The sequence below is a fragment of the Gopherus flavomarginatus genome, chromosome 8 (genome assembly GCF_025201925.1).
Source record: "Gopherus flavomarginatus isolate rGopFla2 chromosome 8, rGopFla2.mat.asm, whole genome shotgun sequence".
Classification (NCBI taxonomy): domain Eukaryota; kingdom Metazoa; phylum Chordata; order Testudines; family Testudinidae; genus Gopherus; species Gopherus flavomarginatus.
In genome coordinates this window covers 91,553,750-91,567,087 of record NC_066624.1, presented here as the reverse complement: position 1 = coordinate 91,567,087, position 13,338 = coordinate 91,553,750, and the positions used below count along the sequence as shown (strand labels likewise).

General features: G+C 40.3%; 1 protein-coding gene across 2 annotated transcripts in view; it reads right to left on the bottom strand.

Annotated features, from left to right (window-relative positions):
* Window positions 1-1,732: 1,732 nt before the first annotated feature.
* Window positions 1,733-13,338, bottom strand: part of GFM1 (G elongation factor mitochondrial 1) — a 49,118-nt gene continuing 37,512 nt past the window's right edge. Inside the window, exons 14-18 of one of the 2 annotated variants that reach the window (XM_050965908.1) lie at window positions 12,786-12,948; window positions 11,429-11,573; window positions 8,535-8,695; window positions 7,670-7,723; window positions 1,733-2,856 (exon numbers count right to left, since the gene is read on the bottom strand). In XM_050965908.1, coding sequence (XP_050821865.1) covers window positions 2,725-2,856; window positions 7,670-7,723; window positions 8,535-8,695; window positions 11,429-11,573; window positions 12,786-12,948 — 655 coding nt within the window. In that variant the 3' untranslated portion in view covers window positions 1,733-2,724. Of the gene's footprint in view, window positions 2,857-7,669; window positions 7,724-8,534; window positions 8,700-11,428; window positions 11,574-12,785; window positions 12,949-13,338 lie in introns of those variants that run through there. The other variant, XM_050965909.1, reaches the window with a different exon arrangement.

The following is a 13,338-nucleotide window of genomic DNA, read 5'->3' as shown; positions in this document are numbered from 1 at the left end:
CTCACAAACCTATGAACAGCTGAAATTCACCCACCTGATGCAATGGACTATTCATTTCCTGAAAGTGTACGTGCACTGCCTTTTTCCATAAAAATTGAGATTGGTGACAGATACAAAGCTAGAAGTGACCCCTAATAATTCCTTGAACAAACTAATGGTTACTATCCAAACAGAAGACAATGGAGTGGTCTGAACGGTTACCTAAACTCCTTACACAGAGTGTGTTACCATGTTAGGGATCCAACAAAACCTGTGCAAGACACCATCCTTGTTAGGTAACCTCTTGTCTTAAAAGAAACTTCTCCCACCAAACAACCCAGAAATGTATAGGGTCTGATTCTCATTCACTCATGTAGGTTTATATTGGTGTAAGTCCACTAACATGGAATTTCTCCAATTAACACTAGTGTGAGATCAGAATTAGGGCCTAAATTTTGAGTTATTCTAAGGCCACTTATACTGAGCAACCAGCTTTTGTCAGTCCCTTCAGTAACCACATAACACTGTATCCCTGTAGAGGGATTTTTAGCCTAAATTCAAGAAACACTTGTGACCTTTAGATTGATAAATCTGTGTCTATGTAAGCTATTTGTTAAAAAAAAAGTGATCCTCTGATGAGGACAAAATGAGGGCCACAAATATGTGGGGAAAAAGTGACAATCACCCAGTGTTACTTTCTCAAATATACCCTTATTACTTTTTTGAGGGGGTTTATCTGTTTGTGGCAAAGGAAGTTCCTGCTAGAACATTTATTTTACTTGATTAAAAAAGAATAAGCAATATGTGGGGCATTTTTAAAGGCCAAATCCAGTTGATCTTGTTCATAGGAGTAATCCAGGTGAGATTAGCTACATACACGAGCAGGGCAAGCAGGATTTGATCCTATGAGGATTAGTGTGCATGGAGATAGATGCATCTATTTTGTGCCTATGTGCACCTGGCAAATCCTTGAAATTGTATTTGTTTACAATAGTTATTTTAAAATAACCACCGTCACTATCTTTTTGTGAATGCTGATGCAAAGCACGTCACCATGGTTCTGTTCTGTCTGGACAACTAGAACAAGGTGCCGGGAATGTTGTCCCAAAATGCTTTCTTGATTTTGAGCTTCACACACCATCCCCAATCCATGGCCTGTTAACTGAAAAACTGCAGATAACGTACGTATAGCAGGCGTTGGAGCGGTCAGGGACAAACAAATGTGCATGTGAAAATCAAAGTTATTCTTTTGGCTAGGTAATAAAAATTCTAATTAAAACACATGAACAATATCCTCTCTCTTGCCCAATTATAATTGCCTGGCTTTTACTCTGTGCAACTACCTGATGGGAACTAATTAATTGATTCTGAGGATCACTGTTGATGCCAATTTCAATGGTGGTGTGGCAAGGCAGGGGTAAAACCTGCCAAAATGCTGGCTACAGCCTGCTCTCTGGCTGGTAGGCCAGGGGTAGAGATGCAGGGAGCCCAGCTGCAAGCCCTAACGAGGGCTGGCTCTGATGAACCTGCCAGGCTAAGTCATGACAGCTGGGCTGAGGCAGGAGAAGGCTGTAAAAGCCGCAGGCAAATCTCAGCGGGGAGGCTAGCCTGGGAGGAGACAGGAGGGCAGTATCTCTGTCTCCTTGCCAATAAGGAAGCCTCAAGGGCCAGGAGACCCTGGGGAGGGTCTGTGGGGCACTAACTGTTGGGGGATCTGGGCACTGCACGAGCACTGTAAATAAAGACACTGGGGTGATTCAACAAAAGGAGTGAACACTCTTTATTAAACCAGCCTAAACACAGGGTGCAGGCACAAAAGTGGGAGAGCCTGTGACCACCCTGTGACAGGTGGATAAAACTACCTTCTCGAATTTGAGATTTGGGGAAGAATTAGCACTGCTTGTATTTGTTTTTGTCTGTTAGGCAGTCACAAAAAGATCCCATTGGAAAGGGGTCAAGCAAATGAAATAGTAGCTAAATCCATAATACATTTCAGTTTATGAAGGATATTCACTTTAATTGTATTTTAGGCTGGTACAATCCTAAATCCTGGGCAATTTTTTTCAAATTCACTCTAGTGGGCTCATCTGTCCTGAGCAGTGCTGCTGAGCAGCAAATTGCATTGACAGATACATTTAGATGGTGGATTATTTATGACTTTGGAAAATCTTAGAATTTTGTTTTGGAATCAGAGTAAAATAAATATCTATTTAAACATCCCGAAATTACATATTGCTAATAAGTGACTTGCAGAAGCAAAGGGATTTGTTTTGGGATCAGCCTTCAAGGGCAAATTTCATTCTATTGGATAAAAATTCATCCACCTGATGCCCATCAAGCTGTGTAAATTTAGTCCTCTGAATTGGGATCCTTGAGGATTCAAAATAGAGGCACAATAGTCACAGTATCGTATTTTCCGAAGTGACAAAATAAAATAATTACTATATCATCATTTTAATACAAGTGGTTTAAAACAAAAAATTCAAAGACAAATTATTATTATAATTTAACAGATTTTTTTGCTAATGAACGGAATATGTATGTGATCATTTCAGCCGTGATCGCCTGTAACTTCTGAATTTATCATAAAGGAAGGAGCTTTTAATAAAGATTAGGTTCTGATACAGTCTGAATTTCTCTGTTCACCCTAGATGTGTTGAGTCATTGAGGTTACAGAGCTCTGCAGGAGAAAGAGTTTGTCGGAAGATTGTGAAAGCTGCTAATTAACACTCAGGAGGAGGCAAGTCAGCTCTTGGCCTTGCCCTTTTTCACGGGAAGTTGTCCTGTTGCTTCTAGGTATTTGTGAATTAGGTCCTCTTGAACACTAGGTAAACATGGCTGGTATCTATTGTATTCCATTGTATATTCACCCTTTCCCTAAAGGGGGGGAAAAAAATCAAAGTTAGAGACACTGTAAACACACACATGTGGCAGCTAGATTGCACAGTACTCTGCAAAGCAGTATGCAGTAATAACTGCCAGTAAAGCAAGCACAGCCACACAATGAAGCATACTGTAACGTCAGACCAGATTTATTTCACATACGATTTATTTTTCTTGGAAAGGAGCCGAGACAGATAGTTTTATAACAACCAACTGACCATCACTGGGTTATAATTTTGCTTCCTCTTTTTTTGGAAAAGAATGATGCTGCTTTTAATAATGACCCACGCAACACCTCACAGGTAGAAGTACCTACATGTAACAGAGAATGTTGAGCTGCTATTTGTGTGTGATTTATGTACAGAAAAATCTCCTTTGGTAAAAAGTAACTCTAGTAATTAAGTCAACATGTAGTCTTAAAAATTCATATTGTTAAAGATGGAGATGCTGAAGTGCTGCTTTCAAAGATCTTCATTACTTGCACAGAAATTCGAAATAGGCAACACATATTGGACTTGGAAAGTAGCTTCTATGCCCAAGCTTTTCTATTCTGATAGACACTAAGAACAGTATTAAATTCATGCCTTACATTATCACTTAAGATTAAGGAAGAATTTTTTCCCCCAAAGCATGTGAAAATCATTAGTCTGCAATGACAAAGCAAATATTTAGGAGGTATCAGAATTTAGATTCTCATTTTCAGTGTAACAATATTTATTATTTGTCTTTTGTAGAAGACATAAGTGAAAGCCCACCCATCTATTAACACATTTTACAGACTGTAAAATATGGAGGTGTCCTCCTGTTTAACGTATCTTTCTGCCTCCCACCAAACATGCATTTATACAGCAACACCTGCTGGTGGCAATGACTCCAGCTTTGTAGACAATGTAGGGTTTCTGCACAACATACCAGTGCTCTGGGGTTCAAAATAGGCAGTATTATTCTCCTCAGTTCTCACCTGCCCTGCCCTGACAACTGTCTCCCCACCCTTTCCCCATATTCCCTCCTCCCAATACCCTGCATCCTGGGTATAGAGCGGAATTGCCCGAGGAGCAATACTCTATTTAAAAAAAAAAAAAATTTTAGACCATGCTTAAGCACTTCCAGAATAAGGATGGATTTATGCACATGCATAAATCCCATTGACTTCAATGGAATAGGGATTTTCTTGAACCAGGGCCATACAGAACTTCATTGGGAGAAAAAATGGCATAATTCTCCAAATTTCAGTCCCGCCAATACTGTTTCATTAACTGTTTGTTCCGAGTACTCTACATTCCTTTCTAAAAGAAAAAAGTGCTCTAGAAAGATTAGGCTCCTCATGCAGATTGTATGAAATATGTTGCTTTGATTCCTTCAGTACTCTATGGTACCCCCAACCTGACTCTCTTCCACAAAGGAGACAATACCTATACATTTGCTGTATATTCTAATCAGCTGAAAACTATGGGCCAGAGTCTCAGGTGGTATAAATTACCATAGCGCCACTGACTTCAAAATAACTATTGTTGTTACACCAGCTGAAGATCTGGCCTTTTATTTCAACCATCCAACAACATCAACATTTTTGCTTACAAGAGAGAAATTTCCATCTCCTAGAACTCCAAGAATCTGCAGTTTGAATATCAGCCAATTTGTAAACATTTAAAGTTTCTAAAATCATTAATTATTATTGTTAAAAGAATGTAATGCTACAGGAAGTTTACATGCAATGAAACTCTGGCAAGAACACAGCAGCCTTAGATGATAACCATGTTAAGTACAAATGCATGATACAAGGATCTAGCCTTTCACTCTCCTTTCTAAACTTCTCAACAGGCATTGCTTCTAAGAGTTACTGCTACTATTACTTACTGGCATACAATTGCCAGCAGGTTGTATTGTTTTCTGTGGAAACTGCCATGGACTCAGACAGACCAATGGGCACAGGCCTTTCTAAATTTGGTTACTTTGGGGCGGTCTCCCCTTTTAGAAGACCTGGCCTCAGCTGAATTTGGAGCCCACCTCCAGAATGGTGTCAGGTTAGATGATGATATGCCACAGTGTACATGATGTGTAACGCTTATTGGACCTTCACAGTGAACTGGACACCCCAGGGGATTGACTGTTTGCATGGCTAAGCCATTCCCCTTATAGCCTGATGCGAGGCAGTGCAATTTGCTTCCATCTCCGTACCTTTTTCCATGAATGAAACTCCCCCCAATTCTATTCTTCTGTGCCTCTACCTGTCTTAATTCAAACTACTACTTAAAAGTCCTTCTTCTGTGTTTCCCCAATAGTAATTAAAAAACCCCAACTATAACATCAAAATGTACGTGCTCAACTTGAGAACAGTAACTCATCACTTAATGTCCTCCCGCTTAACGTTGTTTCAAAGTGATGTCGCTGCTCAATTAGGGAACATGCTCATTTAAAGTTATAAGGGAGCATTGCACAACGTCGTTTGGCTGCTTACTCTGTCCACTGCTTGTAAGATTCTGTGGAAGAGCAGCGGCTTTACGAGGGAGCATTGCACAAGTTCCTCTTCTCTGCCTCCTTCCCCTGCCTCCCAGCGCTTCTGTAGGAGCAGGATTTTACAATTGTACTATGAGAATTAATGTATGATTTGATTTTATCCTGCCAGCCACCCTTTTTGAATAGCAGAAAGGAATGACAGACCAGAACAATCCTTATGACTGATTATGGTCACCCTTTTGTTTTAGGATAAGTTATAATGTCTACTATGGTTTCCTATATGTACTGCAAATTAGGCACTCTAGTTAAATATACATTTCTTTGGTTTAAGGTTTTAGTAAGTAAGAGACAGGATCTTGTATTGTGTCTATGTTAAGGAGATCAGAGGAATGTTGAGGGCCTGAAGCCCCAATGTGAACTGTTTTAGTTATAAGATTTAGCAAGGCTTGATGTACAATGTATTCTGCTGAATATACAATACTGCTGTTTGTATACCTCTGAAGGTTTCTGTAAGAGATTCTTTGTGTGAATGAGGAATGCATTCATCAGGAAAAGAAAAGGTGTGAAAGCCATCAAAAATGTCCAGATGGTCAAGAAAAAGTGAGAAACTTGGAAAGACCAGGAGACAATCAGAAAACATCCATTGTATCCGATGCTAAACATGTTAGCAGCATTGATGACCTCAGAGGTGAGGCAGGCACCCCCAAGGGGGAGACAACAAATAGAAGATAATGATGGGAAACCTGACAATAACCATCAAATAATAACACCATTTAACGACTAATGATTACAGAATGACATTGCAAAATGCATGGACTCAAATGGGAATTTACAACTATAAAGCTGGGGTGTTTTGCCATGGAACTCTGGGGTCAGTTCTGCAAAGCCTCGGAGTATCGGATCGCGACTGACAAGAGCTCAGCTCCTCATTCGTGCTCAATCTAACTGGGCATTAGATTGACTCGAGCTACAACAGACTAGTAACTATGAACATCACTGGCAGGACTGTGTGTGTGTGTGTGACGAAAAAGCATATGCTAACTGTTGTATTTTCAACAAATGCAAGGTTTTTGTCTTCTCCTTTATAAAAATCCCGTGTGCTTTGTATAGCATAACATTTTCCCCACTGCCAAAAAGCTGTTGGTGGTGCTTAGGACTTTCTGGGAGGGAGGGGAGGAGCGGGGAAGCGCTGCGTCTTCACTCCTCCCACTCCCTCCCAGAAAGTCCTAAATGCCGCTAAACAGCTGTTTGGCGGCAGGGAAGCACAGGAAGGGAGGGGGATGAGCAGAGAAACACCATGTCTCTGTTCCTCCCCCACCCTTCCAGAAAGTCCTAAGCGCAAAGTGCTGGGAGGGAGGGGGAGGAGAGGGGAAGCACCTTGTCTCCACTCCTCCTCCTCCCTCCCAGAAAATCCTAAGTGCTGCTAAACAGCTGTTTTGTGGCACTTAGGACTTTTTGGGAGGGAGGGGCAGAAGCAGGGAAGCACTGCCTCCCAGAAAGTCCTAAGCGCTGCCAAACAGCTGTTTGGCAGCACTTAGGACTTTCCGGGGGGGAGGGACAGGGAGGAGTGGGGATGCAGCATGCTCCAGAGAGAAGGTGGAGTGGGGGTGGGAAGAGGTGGGCCTGGAGTGGAGCAGGGACAGGAAGAGGCAGGCCTGGAGCATTCCTGGCAAAGTCTGTGCCTGTTCTTCTCCAGGGAAGCTGCTACTGCTGCTGCGAAGGTGCTTCCTAGCGTCCTTGCCTGCAGTGGGCTGTGCCTGTGTGGGGTAAGCCAGGGGCACTTCCTAACCACAGCACAGTACAGTATATAAATGCCTTTTGTCTGCCCCTCCCCCCCCCCATTTCCTTGGAACCTAACCCCCTGCATTTACATTAAATCTTATGGGAAAATTGAACTCGTTTAACATGATTTCACTTAACGTTGCATTTTTCAGGAACATAAAAACAACGTTAAGTGAGGAATTACTTTAACTGTAGATCACCATAACCCACATCTTCCTTTACTCCATCCTCTCTCTACCAATTATTACTCTCACTTACAATTGTTGTGTCTAATATTAGATCACAAATAATTAATCACATGCATCTTTGGCCCATTTTTGTCCTAAAGTGTCTAACACTTATACAGCTTCTGACTGCTGTAGAAATTAATAAAGGTGAGTACTCTTGAATAAACTACATTAGCTATGCACATGTTTATATTATGATTCTACTCCCTAACTAACTGGATTCTCTTTTCTATTGTTGCTGTCACCATTGTTTCCCACTGATAAGCACATCTTCAGATGCTTATTTCTGTAAATCTAATATACTTCAACAAAAATAATCCAGAGTTTATTTGCTGACTTACCTCTGTGAAGGATCTCAGTTCTGTGGCGTATCCAAACATATTATTCAGTGGCACCTGAAATCCAATTTAAATTGTATTATACATGTTATTCTTGTGCAAGCAAGGAATCTTTCAATGTAATTTTGAATTAAAGGCTCCATTCTCCTAATCTTTACTATGACATCAAAAGAACCAGTTGGTAACACTTTTAAAATTACGCTTTGTGTTTAGTATTGATTTTCTTATATGGTTTTATAAATGGTGTTTATTTCAAAGCATTAATTTTCATTATGCTCAGCAGGAAAACAAGGACATTCTCAGTTTAAGGACATCTCAGCTAACTTAATGGCACAACCTCAGTACTCTGTAATTCCACACGAGAGGTCCCCGTTGGAAATATCTCAGGGCTGCAGATTTTAACCACAATTTCTGAAACAGCACTGAAAAGATTTGTCCTTGGCTGTACTTGCATTTAAACCATGTTAAGCAGTGATTTGGCTGCACATGTTACTGATACCCTCTGTCAGCAATGGATTATTTTTCCTTATGTAGACAAAGCTATAGATGGAGATAAAGCGCTGCAATGGTGGTTAAAAAATGGTTCTACATATTACTATACAATGACAATGACATTTAACTTCTTCCACCAGACCACACTTATCCTTTGGATATGGTTTACTTAGTCTGGTTTGCCCAGACTAATATGGGCAAATTTGGAGCTCAGAAAAAGCAGCCACAGACTTAATAATAATGCAGGAGAGGAAACAAGAAATTGCTTCTGTTCATAACCTAATTGCCTATATATTAAAATAAAGTTTCTTGTAAATCAGCTTTAGGTCTGTCAATGAAAGGGGAAACAGGTTTAGACAGACTGAACAGCACATACATCAGCATGCAGAGTGAAATAGCCATCTACTCCATCTTGTCCTGTGATCACTCCGTGACGACGATTAACTCCAGCAATCACAGCTCCTTGGAATTCATTCGGTGCTACTATTTCCACAGACATAATGGGCTCAAGTATACACAGAGTTGCATTTTCCACAGCTGGATAAAAAGGAAGATGAAGTGGAATAGTCACATCCTTATACTTCCATCATCCATGCATATTACACATTCTTCAAAAATTATCTAACTCAGGCGTGCAAAATTCTATTCAACCACTACCCCACAGGACCTGGTCCAAAGCCCATTGAAATCAATGCAAGTTTTTCAAAGTGCTTTGGATAAGGCCAAAAGTGACAGGCAAGTGTGTTCATTTCCCATTACAATCATAATGACAGTAAATGGTGAGAAAACAGATGTTGCACCTGGGCTTGAAGATTTCCATGGCAGTTTTGAAAGGAAAAACTTAGCTATAAGTTATACTTTTGCATGGACCATCATAGGAACTAGTGGAGAAGCCTGGCTGTGATTACTTGATATTCATAATATTCCAGTGCACGTCAAGAGCTTTCATGATTAATGTTAAGTGTATTTCTTACATTACTGGAGAAGAATGTCTTGACTTCCAACCTCCCTCAGTAAGTACTTGCACTCTTTATATCACAGATTTTAAGGCCAGAAGGGGTCATTATGATAATCTACTCCAGTGGTGCCCAAACTTTTCCTCTTGTGCCCTCCCCTTACCTGTAATGGAATGTGTCCACGCCCCCCCTGCTTCCCCAGGCCAGGAGCAGAGTCACAGCCGGGGACTGGGAGTGGAGCCCGAGCTGGAGCCAGGGGCTGAGCCACAGCCTGGAGCTAAGCCGTGGACAGAGGCCAGGAGCAGAGCTGTGGCAGGGGGCCGGCAGAGGAAGTGGGGTCACAGTTTCAACTGCGGCCAGAGTGGGCCTGGGGGCAGAGCAGGGCTGGGTAGTGTTCCCTCCCCGCCCTCTGTGGGGGCTTGCTCAGGCCTCCCCCGAACCCCTCCAGACATTCCTCCATGCCTTCTTAGGGGGGCTGGGGACCACTGGTCTAGTCTGCATAATACAGGCCACAGAATGTCCTGCATAATACAGGCAACAAGACTGCACCCAGTTATTACTTCATCATGTCCATAACTTCAATATGAACTACAGCATATCTTTTAGTCTTGAAATACTTGACTTAGAAGCTTGAGTTACTGTGTCAACAGTAATATTTTTGAGAACTGAGAATTAATAATAAAATACTGAAAATATATTAGCTCAAGAAGATGCAAGCAGAATGTCAAAGCCTCTGAGGGCATAATGTAACTTCATATGATTCAGCGCACACTACAGACCCATAATGTGAATGTCTCAGCAACTGTTGCTAATAGGAGAGTGCCTTGAAGACATAGGATTGTCCTACAGTCTCTACACAATACGACTTACTTTTATTATAGAGGAAAGTGATTAGAAAATGCTGGTGCAGATTCAGTGGTAAGGTTTACCCCCTATGAATAAGTAATTTGGGGTATTTTGAGGAATGGGCATTAGGAGTGGGGAAAGAGGAACCATTTCCTGAAGATGTTGTCTCTTCTAAATAATCTGACTTTACTTTAGGCTCAGCCAAATACCATCTCAGATACTCTTAGAAAAAATTTACTTCCCTGTTTCCTTGGGGAAATAATAACTCCCTACAGAAATCTGACACATAAATGATACTTTCTAAGTTTTACTTAGAAGGGGCTTCTATTTGCTGTTTCAGCTTAATAGATTCAGAAAAGATCTGGCAGCATCATTTAGAACTTTTTCAACAAGCATTTGAAACTGTCAGTTTTAGGGATGGAGAGGAGGCATGATCACAATTTGTAGTATAAGAAGCAGAGACATAAACCCATCTTAAAAGAGATCAGTGCAGAGATGTTGTATTTGACTTTGAAATTAAATCTAATCAATTACAGTTGCTTGGCACTGAGGGATCAGGGCAGGTTCCTATGACAAGTGTTTTATTACTTCTGCAGAGTTTAAATGCTATGAAAAGTTTTCATCTCTTCTAACCCAAGTGCTATTAGAATCAATAGTTTCTTAGTACTGTTGGAAGACCAGTTTCTAGAAGAAATCCTTTATTGATTTCTCAAAAGTTGCCAATCTCTTACCCTAGCTGGTATGTCATGTGCGTTCACTAATCTGTAACGTTTATACAAGGGAAGATTAAGTTTACCATTACAATATCAGAGTACATGTTCTTTCAAATATGGCTGTAAAATCTAATTTTGTTAGTGATTAATATAAGCCCAGATGGAGCCATTCAGGGAGTATGAATTAGGATGTAAATGTACAAACATTAGGCCAGATTTTGATTTCAGTTTCACTAGTGTAAATAAGATCAGAATCTGGCCCATTGTCTAGGTAGGAGTTTCTGAGTTTTCTATTCTTCAATTCTGTGAATCATTCTGATAAAGTCTATTATCAAATAGCATTTCTAAAGCATCGATTTTTATACCATTAAAGGAACCAATGTTCCACTGTAGCAGCTACCTACTCCGCATGACATTCCAGGAGAGACTGTTCAAACATAATTACTCTTATAGGTGTTTATGGTTAGGGAAGAGGTAGTTCCCACAAAGATCTATGCAAAAAGGGTCCATTTTCTCTTTCCTACAGCTTCAAGAGTGAGGTCACATTCCTCAGAATGACTGTTTGGAATTTCTACAAATCTTACACATCTACTACTCAACACAGGTTACATTTGGCGGACTGCCTCTGAATGGGAAATGTGTATGAGTAGGCAAGCAAGCAAGGAGCATAAAAATGAAATCAACAGCTTAATTTGGTTTTAAAAAAGATTCAATCACGAGCAGGTAAAACAGCACATCTTCAAAGTGGTTGATACCTTGTTTGAGGGCCCCTTCTCCTGCTCGCATGAAAGAGAATTCATTAGAATCCACCATGTGATGTGCACCATCTTCTAGGACAAACCGGACTCCAGAAATCTTGTGACCTATCAGAGGACCCTTTTCACACGCTTCACGGAATCCCTGTGGAGAAGTGTCTCAAAGTTAGCGATTTTCACTCCAAAATACAGCTTTAAAAAGGATAAGGTTAATGGCAGTGTAGGGAACAGTAAACTGCCTCCAGAGATTAAGCATTAAGTCTTTTGCTAAGAGAAAAAGCTTCACGGCAAGCATAATCCTAAACTATGAATTCTAGTCCTATTACTTGACAAGAAGAAAAAACAAGACCCAAAAAACATAATATAGTAAAGGAAAGAATGTTTCTCCCTCAGAAGAGTTTGAAAGCTTTTTACTGTCATTGTCTTAGACTTTGGTTTGCTGTCACTTTGGAAGAGGGCCCTGGTGAGGAATTCAGGGCAAGTTTTACTTTAAAAAAAATAATTCTATTTAGGTTTTTATAAGATTGCCCACGATTGTGGTATCTGAAGTATCATCCTGAATAGAGAGAGAATGGCTTGACTAGGCCCACCACCAGTAAAGATGTCACCTTCATTTTTGATAGCATACTTTTTTTTCTAGGCAAGGGTTGGCCAAAATCCTTCTTTTGTTGTGCGACTGAAGTTAGGGGTGCAAAACGGAAGTGTCCGAGAATGACCTCAGTTTGCATAATTAATAAGAGATTCAGAAATACAGCAACATAAAATGGTACAGCAGTGCTATGATGGTGACATTGACCTTAACATGTTAATATTAAAAGTTATATGTACTAAACTATACAGCCACATAAAACCAGACACACACAGTGGAGACATTTGGGAAATTATTCAGGATATTTAACTTAGTTGGAGTTTCCTGCACAAAAAGATCTCAGATATGTCACAGATACACTACATTTTTCAGAATTTGCTGCTGGTTATACATACCCCAAAGCAGTTACATTCAGGAAAGGGGATGTTAGAAAACCAGTCTCAATGGAAGTAGGATTGTTTTATTATAACATCTGAAAAACAACTTGTTCTTTTTTGTTTGTTTGCTTGTCTTACACTGAATACCACATGCCAAAGATGAGAAAACTGATCTGTTTACATTGTCTTTAGTAATAGAAATCTTAGGAATTGGGCAAAACACAGCAAAATCACTTTTAGGCCTTGATCCTGCCTGAATTTGAGTCAACAGTAAAACTCTCATTCCCTCCAATGGGGCAGGACTGGTCTCTTCAGGGATAACAATAGGAGGAAGGTAAGAACTGTGCAATTGTTATATCACAAATACAGAATATTAGAAAATATTTGTCACCTTTTCAACAGCAGGTATAAACTGCTTTGGGACGTTTGTTCCAATAGTTCTGTCTTCAAACTCCAACTGTGTGTAGTTCTCTGGATCCAGAGGCTGTAGACACCCTATTACTTTACCAAACTGGCCTGCCCCACCAGATTGTCTCTTGTGAGTATAGTCAAACCTAAAAAGACAAAACACTGTGTTATCTATCATAGAAGCTATGCACTAGTCAGAATTCCAAAGGAATATGTCCCTTTATTGACATTTTGCTTTATCCTATTTAGTTATGCATAACCAAAATGGCTATGCATTTTTATTTATCATTGAAACAATAGCCAAGAATATTCAAGGACGCACATGATGAACAGCATGATTCACCATTCTACAAGAGAGTAAAAAAAAAAAAAGGCAGGATACTACTTTATAGGTCACTGCAGTCCAAATGCTCCAAAATACTCTGTAATAAAAAACAAAACATAGCCGACAGACACCCTTATGGGATATTAGCATGGAAATCAGAACTCTTTTGCGGCCCCAGATTCATTTTCCTTTGCTGTCGAGTCTCCACTTG